This window comes from Salvelinus sp. IW2-2015, linkage group LG26 (assembly GCF_002910315.2).
Source record: "Salvelinus sp. IW2-2015 linkage group LG26, ASM291031v2, whole genome shotgun sequence".
NCBI lineage: Eukaryota > Metazoa > Chordata > Actinopteri > Salmoniformes > Salmonidae > Salvelinus > Salvelinus sp. IW2-2015.
In genome coordinates this window covers 38,646,373-38,663,298 of record NC_036866.1, presented here as the reverse complement: position 1 = coordinate 38,663,298, position 16,926 = coordinate 38,646,373, and the positions used below count along the sequence as shown (strand labels likewise).

General features: G+C 45.6%; 1 protein-coding gene across 16 annotated transcripts; it reads right to left on the bottom strand.

Moving 5' to 3' along the window:
• Nucleotides 1-775: 775 nt before the first annotated feature.
• On the bottom strand, nucleotides 776-16,679 carry cnot1 (CCR4-NOT transcription complex, subunit 1). 16 transcript variants are annotated; one of them, XM_023971514.2, is made up of 47 exons: nucleotides 16,493-16,679; nucleotides 16,097-16,204; nucleotides 15,718-15,810; nucleotides 15,465-15,533; nucleotides 15,308-15,362; nucleotides 14,958-15,161; nucleotides 14,669-14,837; nucleotides 14,407-14,533; nucleotides 14,189-14,299; nucleotides 13,928-14,098; nucleotides 13,683-13,810; nucleotides 13,206-13,566; nucleotides 12,958-13,089; nucleotides 12,706-12,857; nucleotides 12,329-12,500; nucleotides 12,006-12,213; nucleotides 11,785-11,913; nucleotides 11,206-11,330; nucleotides 10,810-11,096; nucleotides 10,604-10,682; nucleotides 10,212-10,442; nucleotides 9,592-9,732; nucleotides 9,274-9,453; nucleotides 9,055-9,171; nucleotides 8,794-8,904; nucleotides 8,042-8,119; nucleotides 7,735-7,948; nucleotides 7,312-7,463; nucleotides 6,922-7,218; nucleotides 6,681-6,821; nucleotides 6,460-6,564; nucleotides 6,187-6,306; nucleotides 5,855-6,049; nucleotides 5,608-5,750; nucleotides 5,383-5,491; nucleotides 5,052-5,221; nucleotides 4,581-4,812; nucleotides 3,998-4,246; nucleotides 3,612-3,775; nucleotides 3,294-3,411; nucleotides 3,090-3,191; nucleotides 2,821-2,994; nucleotides 2,511-2,723; nucleotides 2,119-2,299; nucleotides 1,908-2,040; nucleotides 1,652-1,786; nucleotides 776-1,435 (listed from the first exon to the last, which is right to left on the bottom strand). In XM_023971514.2, exons 1-47 carry the CDS (start codon nucleotides 16,592-16,594, stop codon nucleotides 1,357-1,359), a joined length of 7,266 nt encoding a protein of 2,421 aa, XP_023827282.1. In that variant the 5' UTR covers nucleotides 16,595-16,679; the 3' UTR covers nucleotides 776-1,356. The 16 variants fall into 16 exon arrangements, with proteins under 16 accessions (XP_023827282.1, XP_070291366.1, XP_070291374.1 ...); XM_070435265.1 differs by having other exon boundaries at nucleotides 10,212-10,452; nucleotides 10,605-10,682; XM_070435273.1 differs by having other exon boundaries at nucleotides 2,574-2,723; nucleotides 10,212-10,452; nucleotides 10,605-10,682.
• Nucleotides 16,680-16,926: the final 247 nt, after the last annotated feature.

The following is a 16,926-nucleotide window of genomic DNA, read 5'->3' as shown; positions in this document are numbered from 1 at the left end:
TTGGAACCGTTTTCCTGTGTGGGTGGCAGAAATATTCACACTTCATATTGTTGCACTGTGCGCATCCTCTGCATTTATAGCTACTATTTGGTAGAGGGCGTAAAAGAGCTTGGCTAATTTTCTTTTGTGGCTGGCAGTTGGCATGAACCAATTTATCGCGTAAATTGCGACCTCTCCTATACACAATACGTGGTGGATATTTCAATTCAGCCGGCAAAGCTGGGTCCGATGATAAAATATGCCAGTGTTTCTTGACCACACCTCCCACTTTTCGCGAATTCAAAGTATATGTAATTGTGAACATTACGGAGTGTTCTTTAGCGGGTCTTTTTTTGTAGCAGTTCACCTCGTGTTTTTTCCAATGACAAAATATGAGCTTCATCCACACATTGTGGCGAATAGCCTCTTAGAAACCTCATGCGCATCTCCGCTGCTTTTTCTAGATACTCCTCTAATTACGTATTGTAATTACTAATTTACTATGTTTTACATAATACAATGAACAAACAGTCTAAAGTAATGTCATCAGCATGAAGACAAAAACAAAAATGCAGTTCAATTGTTTAATGCGTTAACTACAGTATGCATACATACAGGAAATAAGTAGCAAGAACTAAAGGCAACTATAAAGGACTACAAAATACACACGGACCAATACATTTACAAAACATTCAAAATCCTTACAAAATGGGCTGTATTGGTCCTTTTGTTGTTCTGCAATTTGGATCTTTGTACAAATTTTAAGATTTAATTCGCCATCTTAAATTTTCCACAATTTTACAAGTGTCGGGGAGAACCTCTAACCCACTATTTAAAATGGAAAGACCATTGCCCCCACCACACCCCAAGTAGATCAAAGGAGTGAACCCATGAGAGAATCTAGTGCACTGCCTTTCTTTTCCCAATCAACAAATAAAAAATAAAAAAAKCTGCCCTCTTTATCCACTACCTTTTAAGCCTCTGAATGCAAATAAATCAATCATCAAATATGCAAAAATTAAATCTGTAGGAGGGAGACAGCCAGGGACCTTTGGTTGTGACTGAATGTGTGTGTACACGTCGTCTTTACATGTTAGATCATTTGTTGGACACTACATTCACATATCTGCTCGTACTATCAAGCTCTCCATCTCCCTTTTAATATTTACATCGAAGCATAAAAATATTAAACAGCATGTCCAAATAACTTCTCCATAGCCAGGCCAAAACAAACTCTTAGATCCATGAGCAGCAGTCAAACTTCAAAATCAGCATTGCCAGTTCATCCAGTGCTAACAGTAATGTAGGGGGGCATCTGTGGGGGTGGGTCCAGGGATGGAGGGTTTGGCCCTATTATCTCTCCTGCAGGCTGGCTGACTAACTGGCACCAGTGCCCTCCATCACCTGCTGAGCCTGCTTTTGCCCCATGCAGCACTGAGCCACTGACTGGAACAACCTGAGAGAGAGAGACAGCGGAGGGTGTTTAATCCAAGTCCTTCCATTGCAGTAAAATATTTTAGAACGTGTATGATATTTTTATTTTATTTTATTAAAGCAGAGCATGAACACACAACGTGCTGCTAACTGGTTATCCTCCAGCTACTACTCTGCAGGTGAAGTAATCTCAGCTGAGTGAAAAGCCAACTCTGGTAGAGAGTAAATGAGCACATACTTCTCGATCTCCGGGGCACAGTGTACAAAGTCGTGGCTCCAGAACTTAAAGGCGGGATTCTTGATGAGCTCGATGAAGGTGATGAGCAGTCCCCAGGGATGAGGCCTGTTCACAATCAGCCTCTCCAGAAGAACCCTGCAAAGAGGCGCAAAATCCTGTTAACAAAGACACTTGGACAGGAAACTGATCCATAAAAATGTTGGTAGTTCCACAATGTCTTCAAATGCAATTGTTCTTTGTAGAGAACAAGATTTACCTGGTAATCTGCTCCTGGATTGCCTCAGTGTTGGCCTCAGCAAACAGGTACAGCATGGTGCAGCTGAAGTAATGGGTGTGGCTGTTTGGGTAGCGCAGCTGATTGGCAATGGCATTCAGGAAGAGATAACGCCCTGGGAGCAGAGAATGATGAGAACACCACACAACAACGAAAAGAGAAAACTGTATGCATGTGTGTGCGTGCATCTTACCCTCAGTGTCCAGGTCCACAGCCAGGTTCTGGAAGATGTCCATGTGGGCTGAGTGAGTGATGGTGCTCATGGAGGGGGTGCTGCCCTTGTTGTGGATGTGTGCGATGGCCTGGGTTCCCACATACAGCACCAGAGCGTTGATCAGCTGGATGTTGTAACGGTTGCCTGGCTCATTTGACACCTAGAATAGGTTTGGAGGGTAAAAAGGAGAACAAAATGTAAAACCACCAACACTTGCAATTGAAGGAGACACTCGTTTTATTTCCAGATCGAGTTGCCTGGAACTAAATCTACAGACAGACGCACTGAAAACACCCAAGTAGAATGACACTTCTGATACAACGCAAGACAAATCGACATTTGAACATTTGCGCAAAGACTCAAAACTTAACCTGTTCTAAAGATGTGTCGTTGTGCTGCAAATACTTCCAGGGACCCAGAGTGGCGCCCCCTACCTGCAGATTGCTGCGGAGCTCAGAGAGGAAGGTGACGGGGGAGCGTGTCTTCAGGTACGAGTCCAGATCCTTCTTGAACTGAGAGGGCATCACTCCGGTGAAGTTTGTGAGGATGCGCGGAGCGATGTTGATCTCGCTGAGCATGTCAACCTAGTAGACAAAAAGTGAAAAATAGTCATAAACATTCACAGAAAACCACACAAAAAATTGCAGTGTAATGCATTTAGGGTCTGTCATTCGGCTGTACCTTCAGATTGGGAGTGAAGGGGTCTGGAAGCCTCATGTTGCGTGGGAAGGCACTCAGAATCAGGTTGCGGAGCTGGATGCAGTTGGGCGGGATGACGTCGCAGAAGCCGTAGTGGTAGTCGCACAGGAACTCTGGGAAGTCATGCAGTAGGACCAGAAGGACGCGCAGGGTACCCTGAGGTCAGAGGAGAAACATTTCAGTCAAATCCAAGTCGTAGTCAGGTTACTAATGGTTTCAAGGGAAAGAAACATTATGAGCCGTTTCCAAACCTTGTAGAGGATTTGCATAGGTTTGTTAAGCTCAACATTCCTCAGGAAGGGCGCCAGGTACTTGAACAGATCAATGAGAAGTTGCGCATACATGGGCCAACCCTAAGAGAAGAGAAAACAGGTTATCAATGGTTGCTATTCAGTTCCAAAAACATCCACCCAAACATGGCACTGTCTTGTCACACATCAGTGACTTCTCCTTGCCTTCTGCTGTGGGGTGTGCGCCAGCATCCTGGCGATGAAGATACGGTGAGAGATCAACTCCAGCCAAGCGTAAACAAAGCCAGGGGCTTTGGTAGGCCTCAGGATGTGGAAAGTGTTGCTGTGGACAAAAATAACAAAATAGAAACATGGAGAAGGTAGACAACTCAGTATAGATGAGCATCACACAGCTTTAAGACATCCTGACAATCAGTGATAAAAACCCCCAGTGAAAACCAATCATAGAATTCTATGCTGTATTCCACTAAGAAACGTTGGATCTCCTATGGCTTTTCTAACAGGCGTGACGGCAGCATTTACCAGAAGGCGGTGAGGGTCTGGAAGTTGATGGTCTCGAGCACGTGCTCGGGGGCATTGAGCTCGAGCAACAGCATGATGAAGATGCGGTGGTAAGGCAACTGCTGGAACTCAGTCTGTCTCACATCATGGTCCTGGATCAACACTCCAACCACAATACCTAGAACCTGAGAACAGTCATGGGACACATTGATGAGCCCAGTAATGTAATTACCCAAGAGCCTTTCTTATCAGAAATCTGTGACAGGTTTTAAAACACAAAACGACTCAGAACTATGAATTGCGTTGTCAGTTTGCTGATTTCAAATGTATGGTTGTCTTTCCGAGATATCTTTACAAAGCAGAGCTGATTCTACAGACTCCATGGTGAGGATCCTCCTGATATTAACCTTGTTGAGCAGGTTGATCTTGGTGACAGTGTTGGTGGCCTCTCCGGAGTGCTTGACCAGCAGGGCGATGAGGCGCACAAAGGCGTCCAGGTTGTGGTAACACTTGGCCCTGATGATGGCGGCGCTGGCCGCGGGGTTGTGCTGCTGCTCGGCCTGCGCACGGTAGCTGATCTCCACACACATCTCCGTGCACAGCCGGAAGAAACGAGTGATCAGGTCATCGGTCTTCAGAATGCCCTGCTGGTGCATCTGGGGAGGACAGTAAGTACAGTAGTGAGAATGGCCATACACATCTAGTCATTCATAATAGTTAAAATTGTGTATATTTTACTAAGATTTTCTTAGTATAAATATTGATGTCCAGTCTCATAACACTGCTGCTGGGTGCAGTGGTTTGGAAGAAAATGGAGTTGCTGCTATGTGCACTGCTCTAGCACTAAGGCCCCACTGTGTTAAGGACGCAACTGGAGCTGTGCTCGTGTTATGAAGGCAAACAGCGCTCTGACTGGCTTGGAGGAGACAGGCGGTCATCATAAGGCAAAGAACGTGAAACTAAAATAAACAAGTGCGTGCTGTCCTGTACCTGTCCCACAAAGGCAGAGAAGGCCTTGGTGCTGTCCCGGCCGGCGGCTGCAGAATGGTACAGGTTGACCCATTCCCTCAGCAGGTACTCAGCCTTCTCCCTCAGGCCCGGCGGGTCGTCGTACTCGGATGCCTGGGAGATGCCAGAGTGCATCATAAAGTTGGGTCCTCCGTGGGCCCGGTCGATCATGGCCTCGTAGTTGGAACGGACCACGTCCATCAGCTGAGGAAGCCTGGAGGTTAAAGGACAGATATACATCAGTTAGAAAGAACTACAAACGTATGTACACCAACCACACATCTCCAGGGTCGTGAATGGAAGAAAACTGACTGAAACAGTAAGGGACTAACTGAACTAGTCTATTAAGAAATGCCCGTTATAGTTTTCCGTTTCAAAAGGTTTTGCTAGAATGTGCACTAAAAGAATACGACCCCAACAAAAAAAATATTCATAGGACAGAAAAGGACTTACCCCTCAGGTGCGTTGGCCCTGGAGTGGGCGCTGGTTCGCATCAGAGTCTCGATAGTGTGGAACAAGTCTGCCTCGGTAATGTGGCTCACACTGCGCTCATCCACCAACAGCAGCTTCACCAGCTGCATGGCAAACGCCACCGCCATGTAGTGCAGCCCATTCTCCATAGACTAGACAGAAACACATGGTTGTAAGACACTGACACAGGGACGAAACACACTAAGCCCATTACCCAGTTTTATAGAATTGAGACTGACTATTCACAGATTGAGTTGTGCACCCGAAAAGAAAAATCTTAACACTTAATAAAGGTGTGTGTAGTGGTGTTTACCTGTGCCAGGTGCAGGTCATACTGCTGCATGTTGACCAGGTGGTTTCTGATCAGCAGCTCCACAGCCTCCACGTTGTACTTGTACTCATCACGGCACTCAATCAGGCACCTGGAACAGATCAAACATACCCCAAACGTGAACAAAAATTAATCCGTCGATTTAGTTTCCCTTCCCCATTAAAGCCAAAAAGATTCCCATGAGTTGGTTTTAAGGGGGATACCAACCTGGTAATCTGCTTGTTGCACCACAGTGGCCCGTATGCCCGGCCGTCCTGGAGGGCTTTGAGCACCAGCAGGTGGCACTCTCTATACCGCAGAAGCAAGTCAGCATCGGCACCACTGGTAGCATCCAGCAGACCCTCCACAGCCTGGAGTGAGACAGTTAGGAAGAAAGCTTTTCTACTGAGACCTAAGCTACTTGTCTATGCATGCATGCATTTCCAATGTGACTGTGTGAGGACTAGTCCCTGACCTTCTGCAGCAGGCCCAGAGCGGCGATGCCGTCCCGGGAGTTCCTGGCTAGGGCCACGGCCTCCAGCAGGCTGCGCAAAGCCTGGGTCTGAGGGTTCATGGCCAGCGCGGGAGGGATGGCGTGGAGGTGCTGCTCCAGGTCTGCCATGCACTTGTCATAGATCTGAGCAACGTCATCCGTGGCCCATGCCTGTTGCTGTAATAAACACAGGACAGAGACATATTCATATGGTACTTGAGTAACGTCCTCAAGCTTAAAATCAGGTTGGGTTATGTCAAGATAGCAGCAAATGCAATATTGGTGAGTTCTCTTCCAGGGCCGAAGAGCCTTACCTTCATGGGTTGGGCAAGGAATCCTGTGGGCTGAGACAGGTCGTTGCTGGGTAGGAAGCCTGGAACATTCCGGGCAAACTCCTCATACACTGCCAGCTGTTTGGGGTCTACGCCTCCAACCTGTGGCAGAAATATCACTCAGTAAATAGACCAGATGCAAAAGCGATGTTTGATATCACATACATGAAATAAATATATTTTTAAATTAATGTCTCTGACTATACCACTACTAGGAAAGAAACCAATGGAGTGCTATAGACCAGGTGTGCTCACCTTGAGTCTGATCTGCTCTGGCATGCGCTCGGCCTGGTAGGTCAGCACAACGGGGTCACAGTAGCGACGGCCCTCCTGACGGGCATGCTTCCTCAGCTCAAACTCCTACAGGAGAGGAAGGGTACAGGTACAACAGTCAGCCATTAGATAAAGTACTGGACAGTATACAGACAAGAGCAGCATCCCAGTGAGAACACGATCGTGCCTATAACTAAACTCACCGTTGCCAGCCTCTTGTCCATCTCTGGGCCAGCCTTCTCCACTGCAGTCTTCTGGATGAAGCAGCAGGCCAGCTCACAGTTGTCCTGGGCGACCCTGGCAGCAGCCTCCTCCATCATCTCTCTCTGCTGGGGGGTGGGGGCCTGAAGGGGGACAGGAGCACAGTTATAAGCAAGAACACCACTAATAATATTTTATATAGCTCTTCGTGGATGTGAAATGGGAGAGAATGAAGATGACTACCCTGAGGGCAGCAGCAAAGCTGTTCTTCAGGTTGGTGGCGATGCTCATGAGCAGGGGCTCCCGGCAGGTGATCATGGCCATGCCGGCAGTCAGGTTGCGCATCATATGATGAGCTGCCACACGCATGCGCGACTCCTCCGAGTCCAGAGCAAAGTCCTTCCTGACGATCTGCTCGCAGGTTGTCATGGCGATCTTGATGGAGCGGTCCACTACGGGGTGGACGAGCTCTTGCACGGCCCGCTCAATGGACTGTCTCACACACTGCTTGAGCTGAGGGTGGGCTTGAAGCAAGGGGATCTGCAGGGAGTGAAGAGTGTTAGTACCGCCACAACTCAAAAGACTTACCATGTGTATTCGTCACAAGGTGTTTTGAGTGAAGGTGCTACTTACGTTGATGTTGATATTGATGTGAGGGGCTAGCCCTGCAAGGGCGTACACATTGATGTCATGATAGCTAAACTGCGGGGTAGGGGGCCCAGTAGCTGAGCAAGCGGTGGTTGGGGCGGGAGTGGATGGTGCAGCTGCAAATGGAAGAAAGTCTCCTGTTGGTTACAAGACACTTTTGTGATTAAAATACAGGAAAAAGGAGTTCAAGCACAGCAGCTCGATGAACAAAACAAAGCAAAAAAGAAACGGGTTAAATGTTCTTGGCCAAACACTACAAATCCAGGTTGTCGTTCTACATTCAAATGATGGAACTTAGGCTAAAATCTTATTCAACAATTGTGATTAAATATTAACATTTCAATATACATGAGGACATTCAGATTAAACAAACATTTGAAATAAATTGATAGAAAGATATCCACACACCGACAAGGGGCATCCCAGTTTGAAAGTGCTGGATACCTGTGCTAACAATAGGGATCATTTCTTCAGGGGGCTTGGCCTCTTTCTTTGGTGCAGAGAGCTGCTCCTCCAGACTCTTCAACTTGTCTTTGTCTTTCAGCAGGGTGCCAGGCTTCAGGTCATTGATGTCCAGTGATAAGTTCTTACACAGCACCTCAATCTCAAACTTTAAGTTCAGCTGTAGTGGGGAAAGAAGCACAATGACAATCAGTATGTGAAAAGTCAAAAAACATGTCGATACTGGTGAATAAAAGAGAAAGGGTTCCCGGACCTTCAGATCATGTTCCGTATGCAACTCTGCCAGAACATTCATGATGGCCATGGTCCAGGGATTCTGAGGTCGGAAGATCTGAGAAAACATTTAACCTGCTCTTAAAACAATGAAATAAGGCATAACAGCGAGAAAATTGTGCAAATACATTACGCCAGTGGGCACAAATAATTTATCCAGAGAGCCATTTGGTCCTAAACAATGTTTTTTAACCAAATAGTACTTTTAGGAGCAAAATTAGTGCACACATACTTTGCGCCTCTTTGCTTCTTCTGGAGATGGGCTATAATACTGCCTATAATGGTCTACATCATCTAGTTCTGGCTGGCTCCCTGTCTGCTGCTGTAGGTATTCTGCCTGGAAGGACTGGCTCCCTGTCAGCTGCTGTAGGTATTCTGCCTGGAAGGACTGGCTCCCTGTCAGCTGCTGTAGGTATTCTGCCTGGAAGGACTGGCTCCCTGTCAGCTCCGGTAGGTACTCTGCCTGATGGGACTGAGTCAGTCTTAGGGCCCATAGTTTCTCTTGACCATGGGACATGACCAGGAAAAACTCCAGACCCAACCATATTGTCTGTTGGATTGGCTGTCTCGCTATTCCTGCAGGTCCTGCCTGCCGGGGCTGGCTCTGCCTGTGCTGGGCCTAAGCTCACTTTGTCACTTTGCTAACATTGCTAAAGTTGTTCCCTAGAAATTCAAATGTGAATTCAGATACCTATTGATACATTTGAAAATGCTTGTGAGATGTGGTCTTACCACGCTACGCAAACTGGATTCCAGGACTTTGGCCACAAACGGGACCACATACAGTAGCTCCTGCTGCCCCTTGACATAGGCTTCCAACAAGAGGGATTTTACCTCCAAATCCTAAAAAATTTTTTTTTTTACAAAAAAGGCAGGTTAAACAACAAAAGACCATCTAGGGGCACAGTTACAAGCGTTTGGTTATTTGTTGGGAGGAAAACAAATGGAAAGTTCTATACAGGCCAACATTTAAAAGTTAGGAAATGTACTCACCGTGTAGAGGATGGGCTTGTTTTTTGCCAGAGTGATCATGCCAAGCCAGTGGCCCAAATTCTTCAGTAGGGATCGATCAGAGAAGTTTGCAGCTGCCTTATCAGAGGTAAGGAGAACCTGACACATGGAGAGAGAAATGGCTAGTGTTTAAGTAGCTCTCTTAAATGTGATATGAGTTTACAAATTTTCCATAAATGTTGTTTAAGTGAATAATCACACCTTGATGTTTCTGTAAGTTTCATTCAGGACCATTTTGACAAACTCAGGGTTCTTCAGAGTGTCTAGAAAGTTGGAGTATAGGCTGTGGAAGTTGGGCTCGATGCTGACCCTCTTCATGACCAGATACTGGGAGACCCAGGGCATAAACTCCTCTTTCACAGTTTCCTTTAACTCCTCAACCTTGGGAGTTGGATGAAAATACACAAGCATTTGTAAATTACAGAAATGTATATAAATTGACCAAAACCAAGATGTTTAATATAGCAGTGGCAAAATATCACCAAGTAGTAAGCAAACAAAAATATAACTATGACCCACCTTCTGTGTCATGTTGGATTGTGACAGGTTATTGAAGATGAAAGCAATTTTCTCTTGAACATTTTCTGGGGGTTCCACAATCCTCTCGGTTTGGTCTGTTGCTACTAGCAGAGTGTCAATGTTTGTGGTGTTGATGGAGGGCTGAAATGAATAGATTAGAATATACACCCAGAACAAAATATTTTACAATATTCTAACCTCCACTTTGGAAATCATAATTTTACACTACCTCAAATTCCCATAAAATTACTTAGTGCATCCTTGCCAAACAATCACAGTAATTATTTCTTCAATGACCGCATTAGAAACAAATTCTCATTCTTAGGCCTGTCCCATTTGCTTGAAAAAAAAAAAAATCCTGGTTTTTGCTCCCCTTGTGTGTGCGCGAGCGTGCGTGTACACAAAAATTAGCAGCATATCGTTGTACAAATTAGGGAACCCTCCTCACGGAACTGTTTAGTGTTGCCATTGGCAATGAAACTATAGCAACGCAGTAAACAAACACTGAAGCACTGGGTCGCTGGCGTCATTTCACATGGCCAGCTAAAAACAGGCATATATATATATATATATATATATATATATATATGGTGCAATCGTCTCATAGGTACTGTACTCACCGGCACATCCTTCTTGAAGCTGCCAGGGGTAGGTCGTGTGATGGTAGTGGTTTTGGCGACAGTGGTGGTGGTGGTAGCTGTGGTGACCAGTGTGCTGGGCTGTCCAGGCTGGGGGGCTTTGGGAGGCTGAGACTGGGCCTGAGCTTGAGCCAACGCCAGGCTCCCAGGGGTGGTGATGGATCCTTGCATCTTCACTGGAGGATCCCGTGACTGTTGGCCATACTCTATATACTGCACACACAGGATATTCGAAAGTGCCAGAGCGAGAGACTTATTTATCATGAAGTAGGATACGCACCTCTGGCTAAGGTGGTGCAGAGATCAGTATAAAGACAATGTACATGTACAGATGAAGAATGACAAATTGTCACAAACACAGGAAATCCAATTACCTCTTGTAAAGTAAGGGGGAATTGCAGAAAGTGGCCGATCGAGGCCAAATGCTGACAATATTGGGGATAGTCCTTCAGCCTAGAGAGGGAAAGATCAAATTAGCCCTACAGCAGGTCACAGATCATTTGAGTCATACATTGTATAGCAACATGCACATATTCAGTGTGGAATTCCATCAAACATCTGAAGAAAGATAAGTCCATACCTATTTTTGAATCTATCTAGAGCAGCGATTCCAAAGTAATACATTTTGGATCCAAATGGCTTCCTTAAGGCTTCAAGGACATATCTGAGGGCCAGCCCAAGGGCCATGTAGGTGACAAGACCCTTCTCGATGATCCCCCCGAACAGGCAGGCGGTGATGTGCAGCTCCTTGTCAGGGTACTGGGGGAAGAAGCGGTACTCCTCAAACAAGTTCCTCAGCATACAGTTAAAGACCTCCCGCTCTCGCTTGATGGTGGAGTCCTTGAACCTCTGCAACATCTCCAGCACCTGCAAAGAGAGGGGCGCCATGGCTTAAACAGCTGTCAGCTTGAGGATAAACACCATCACTGAGTCAGTGCCTGAAACAATCTGCAGACTATTTTACTCAGGGACTCACCTCATCCACAGACATGGTGGGGTGTGGGGGGTGATTGTAGATGCGCTGGAAGTAACTGTTAGCCTCATCGTCAATCTCCTTACTAAAGTGCTGGTTAGCCTCGGGCCACACCTGAGATAGGTCAGCTGGGAAAAAGGTCAGACTAAATCAAACAATACTGCCATAGAAAACCCTTTGGAACTATTTCAATAGTGATCGATTGCAGCAAATAAAACATGTGCCAAGTAATTCAAAACAAGCTTAGAACATTTTCACTATCAAACCAATAAACACCACACAAAAAAAAACATATGTACAAGGATTGTACCAAAAATCCAATCAATTATGAGCATAAGAATTTGCCAATTAGTGTTTAATGGAAGACTGACCTGTATTTCCTCTGATTCAATGTGTGAAAGACACTGTTTTTCTTCCCAGATTGTACTCAAATGTTTTTAGATGAGAAATGTTAAAGCATTTGTAATTGACTCCAGTAAAACCACATTACTTCAAGAGCCCATTAGGAGATATTAAGAGAACGTTTTGGGAGGAAATACAGTTGAGGCGCCTAGCACACTCAGTCACACCACCACCACTTACAGGCCTTCATCTTACTCTGCTGAAAGGTGGTCGGATTCAGGCCCGGTGTGCTCATCTTCCTCGTCCCAAACGGATCGCTGCTCACCGCTGGCATTCCAAGACCAGAACCAATGCCTGATCCCAGCGGACCTAGACAAAAAGAAAAACACAAGTTTAGTCCTCCATTATATTGTAATCAAAAAACTATGAAATTATCTCTACGGCAGGTTCTCTACTCATACCTGTGTTACCTAGCTGTGAAGAGAGGCTTCCAATCCCCCCAAATGGTGTGCTGGGGTTGGGGTTGGACAGTGGAGGGAAGGCCTTAGCTGGGGACTGGGGGTTGCTGAAGGCAGAGCTCAGCGGGGTAGGGAAGCCCTGCATGCTCTGTGTGTGAGAGGTGGCAGAGCTGCTCAGGTTCAGCGAACCCATGGCTGTCAGGGGATCCATCTAGAACACAGAATGGAACAAATGTAAATTCAGGGGACGATGAAAGTACAATGTTTCTAGCCAATACACATTACCCAATAACAGTGTTAGAGAACATAGATGCAATGCCCTTCACCTGGAGAGGAGACACCGATACCTGCACAGGGGAAATGGCGTCTAGGCTGCTGGTGCTGGGAGCACGTCCCTTTGGCATGACCCCCGGTGGTGGCTGGCGGGCTTTGTTCATGACGTTGCTACAGTTGGCAACCATGGTCAAGATAGTCTCAGAGAGCTCTTGAGACACACTCCTGAAAAATATATCAATTATTTAACTATATGACCTTGTTTCATATTTAGAAAGATAATACATTTCAAGTTCATATTGTATTATGGAAACTAGACCTTTTGGCACAACCATATAATATGATTGAAGTAGTGAAAGGGAGCATACCGGTCACAAATGTGATCACAGGTCTAATGATTCAACCTCTGATGGAAACACGGTAAACTCACCCTGCACAGGACTGCAGACAGCCCAGCATGGTAGCCATCGTTTCCGGGGGGAGCTGGGCGCTTTTGGGCTGGTCCTTCTCTGGGGCCAGACCACCCATAATAGAGGGACAGCGTCTCTTCAGGAACGTTACACATGCCTGGATGAAGGGCTCCTGGAACGGCAAACAGTTAAATAACTGTCATACACTATATCCAAGTAACATTTGTAGCAATGTGCATGTATAATTGTTGTAAATTAAAGGCTCAACTCACGCCACCCACCCCGTGCTCTCGGATTTTGTCAGTCAGCCATTTGTCAAGTTTGAGGTATTCACGGCGAGAGGCAAGTGCAGCAAGGTCAATAACAAAGGCAAATGGAGTACCATTTAGCAGCATTGAAAGAGACTGAAAAACAAGAGGAACAGTTTGGATATTGCAACAAAAAAGTATGCAAAGTGGCCTTGTACAAAACTATATCAAAGTTTTCATTATATTTCCTTAAGAGCATCCCTGATCTCTACCTTCAAGTCCTGGGCCACATCCAGGATGCGGGACAGCTTGGCCTGGTCGTACTGCTCTCCTCTCATGTACCACTCTGCCATCGAGTGCATGATCAGCTGACGGATAGAGGGGGACTGGCCCTGTCCGTGCCACGCGTAGTGCAAGATGATGGCAGAGTTGGGATGGTTGCCCAGGAAGATGGGCATGAGGGTGGAGATGAGCTCGTGGCGCAGGGTGTGCCAGGAGGTGCTGATCTGCAGCAGCGCCAGCACCAGCATGTCAGGACAGTGCTTGATGGGGAAACTGAAGAGCTGCTTCACCTGCTCGTACTGACCCACCTCAGAGAGGCGCAGGAGGCTCTCCACCAGGTCCAGGCTCTTCCTGTGTGGCGAAAAATCACACAAACAAAGACCATCAGAAATGGCATGACATTTGACTAATAATTAATGTAAAGGAGTATCTGGAACTGTGGTGGTCAGGAGGGCTGTTTCACGCACCAGGTGGCTATCTCCCTGTTATCGTCCTCGGGTGGCGCCTTCAGTATGTCGATGGCTACGGTGTGGCAGGGGTAGTCAGCGAAGCAGAACACATCTGGGCTCATGAGGGAGTGCTGAATGAATGACAGCTGGAAGGGGAGTGAGAAAGGTCAGGAGGTCTGAGGAGGAAGTCCAGCGGTAGGACAAGAGCCCAAAGCATTAAGTGTGTGGTCATTTTTACACAACAATGATCCCCTCTTCCTTACCTGTCCCTCAGCATGCTTCCAGGGCCGATAGATGAGGTCGACAGGGAACACCTCCATGCCCAGGCCCCTCTGGATCCCATACACCACCATCTGAAGTCCCTTACTGTCCCGGATCATAAAGCCAGGGTGATCGAGCTCGTAGGTCACCTCTTTGAAGTTCAGATTGGGGTTCTTAAATATAAAAAGGAAACGTTATGTACAAAGTACAAGACGAGAATGGCCAACTGAAGGGGAATATAAAGTAATTCCACTATAACTTACAACTTCTTTGACCACGTCAATCAGAACTTCTACATTCCAAGTGTGGGCCTGAGAACCATCACTTTTGTCCTTTCCATCACTCCAAATGCCACTGCCCGGAGCAGAGATGGACTGAGGAAGATGTAAAGAATGCATTAGTATATAAAGAAAGCAGTTTCATGATTTATTTTACAGAGCTTTGAGAAGGTTTATTAAGTTACTATCAGGTCAACCCTCACCTGTAGGGGGATTCCATCAGACAAGCCAGAGTGGGTACGAGCCATCATCCCCAGGACCCTGGCCACCTGGCTGGCAGTAACCTCTCGCACCCCATACTGCAGAATTATGTTGCGGCATTCATCAAGACTGAGAAAGAGTAAAACGGTACATTAATAGGGGTAACGGTCATTCAATTCCTTCTGTTGTGGTGGTCATGTATGACACCAAAAAGGACTCAATAAATTTAATTTGTAATGGGCATTTCAGTTACTAAATAATCACCTTGCACAAAAGCCATAGCCAACTTCCTGCATGAACTCTGCAAGAGAACTCTCCATCATGGTCTTGGCTAACTCTCCCGAGTCTGGCAGAATCCTGTCCATCAGAATGTCCCGTTTTTCAGGGTACAGCAGCGGTGCAAGCACCACAGGGCAGCGCGCCTGCGGGAAATCTGAAACACACACAGACAACGCTTAACTGATGAGYCAACAATGTTGTGAATGAAGGAAGAGTATTTTACCTCTGGAAATAATTTACATTTTCCGTCAAGTAGCAAGTCTATGCCCCTCACCTCTGCACAGTGTCTTGAGGAAAGCGTCAATCTGCTCTTGTCCGACGCCACTGGCTCCCTTCTGGCCAAACAGAAGATGGGAGAGGAGCAGGTGCAGGACCTCTATGGCAATATCTTGGAAGCCACCTTCCTGGTTAACGCCAAGGTCCGCGTCCACGTACGAGCGGAGGAGATCAGGGAGCTTTTGTTTGACGAACTGCGCGGCTAAAAACAGATGGGGAAATATTTAAAATAAATACTTGCTTAGATACTGTAATTACAGAATAAGTTGAGCCCCCCCCAACACACAGATAAAACATTATACGTTTTCAAGTCAGCTGGTATAATCAAAAGATTAAACAAAAATTTACCAAAACCACGAAGGTCTGCGTTGCACGAATTGAGCAAAGCAAGGCCAAATATCACCTTGGGGAAAAAAAGACAAGATTTTTTTTACTGCAATAAAAAAAAGATTCTGATAACATACATTTCCATTCAGACTTAATTCTCTAGAAAATAAATACTTACTTCTTGAACCTTGCTTAGCTTGAGAACTTTACTCAACTGAGTAAACAAGTGGGCCGACGGCTTCAAACTCTGAAAATGATAAAGGTTGAGAAAACATTCAACAGTAATTCTGACGCAGACACTAATTTTGGGACATGAAGCCAGGCATAACTTGAACCCACTCCATCACTGCAGAAAATGTACACATTGTCTTTCTGATTTGCAGAAATCTTTTACAAAGGTGAGTGAGAAAATAAGCACATATGCCTCCTACCTTCTGGTAGTGCAAAGGATTGTCGATGGCGTAGCAAAGTGTTGAAATAAAATTAGGCTTTGAAATCAGTGAAACACACTCCTGGATCAGAAACTGTATCATGGGCAAGTGGACAAACAAAGGTGAGAGGGAACATAAATTAGGTTAAGGACAAAATAGGAACGCAAAGTCACTTTCTAAAACAATAAGGGAAGACAAACTGACAATATCAATGATGATTAGGAAACCTACACAGTGGTGCGTTCAGAGTTCACATATTCCTAGCGCTGTGATATCTAAGCATGTTCCGGTTCATAAGAGACCATTAATCCTCAGAGCTAAATCAGTTGAAGTCTAGCCACTGGTGTAAAAAGTATTACTACCAGTAATCAAAAAATACCTGATGAAAATCTTTGCCACTGCTTTTACCATCACCACTGAAATCCACATGGGAGAAGAGACAGCGTAATAAATGCCTGTCCGCCTCAGGGCCGTGACGATTCACAATCTGTTGGGACAGAAAACGCATTCACCAAAAGAACAGGTTGGCCGGCACAGCCAAAATATTATTGACAAGATAACTCAGACCTAAAGAAATTGTGAACCACAGAATCATATTTGTTTTACAATAATTTCTGAAATGTGATATCTAATAAAAATGTGTCTATCTACAACATAAAATCTACTTAGCTATAGCCCTGCAAAGCTCTACATTTGTGGAAAATGTGTACTGTAAAACTGGAAATACAACAATAGAAAATGACAATTTGTGAGCATAATACTACATGCTACTCACATGCTGTATTTCCTGCTGGCTGGCTCTGTAGTTTTTCTTTGTTAAATTGTCCACCAGGTAGCTGATTTGAGACAAAGCCAGCGAGAGCGAGTCAAGATTCATTGCTGGTTGGGGCGGAAGCAGGCGGCCGTGCCCGGCGCAAAATCACCATTATTCCCCTTTAGTCACTTCAGTGATAAGATACTTCTGCCCCCCCCCAGGTGTGAAAAATGTCAGTTTTAAAACAAGCTTCTTCTGTCAATGGATCTTGATACAAGGTAAAGTCCCTCAGTGCAAAATCAAGTTCAGCATCTGAAAATAGCCAAGAGGGAAAAGTAGTTAATACAGCTGCAATCTGCAATACAGTTCTACATATAGAAAAAGTGTGGTAAAGTATTCCAAAAATAATGGAGCAAATACTACACACTTATATGATCAACTGGGTTTGTAAATAC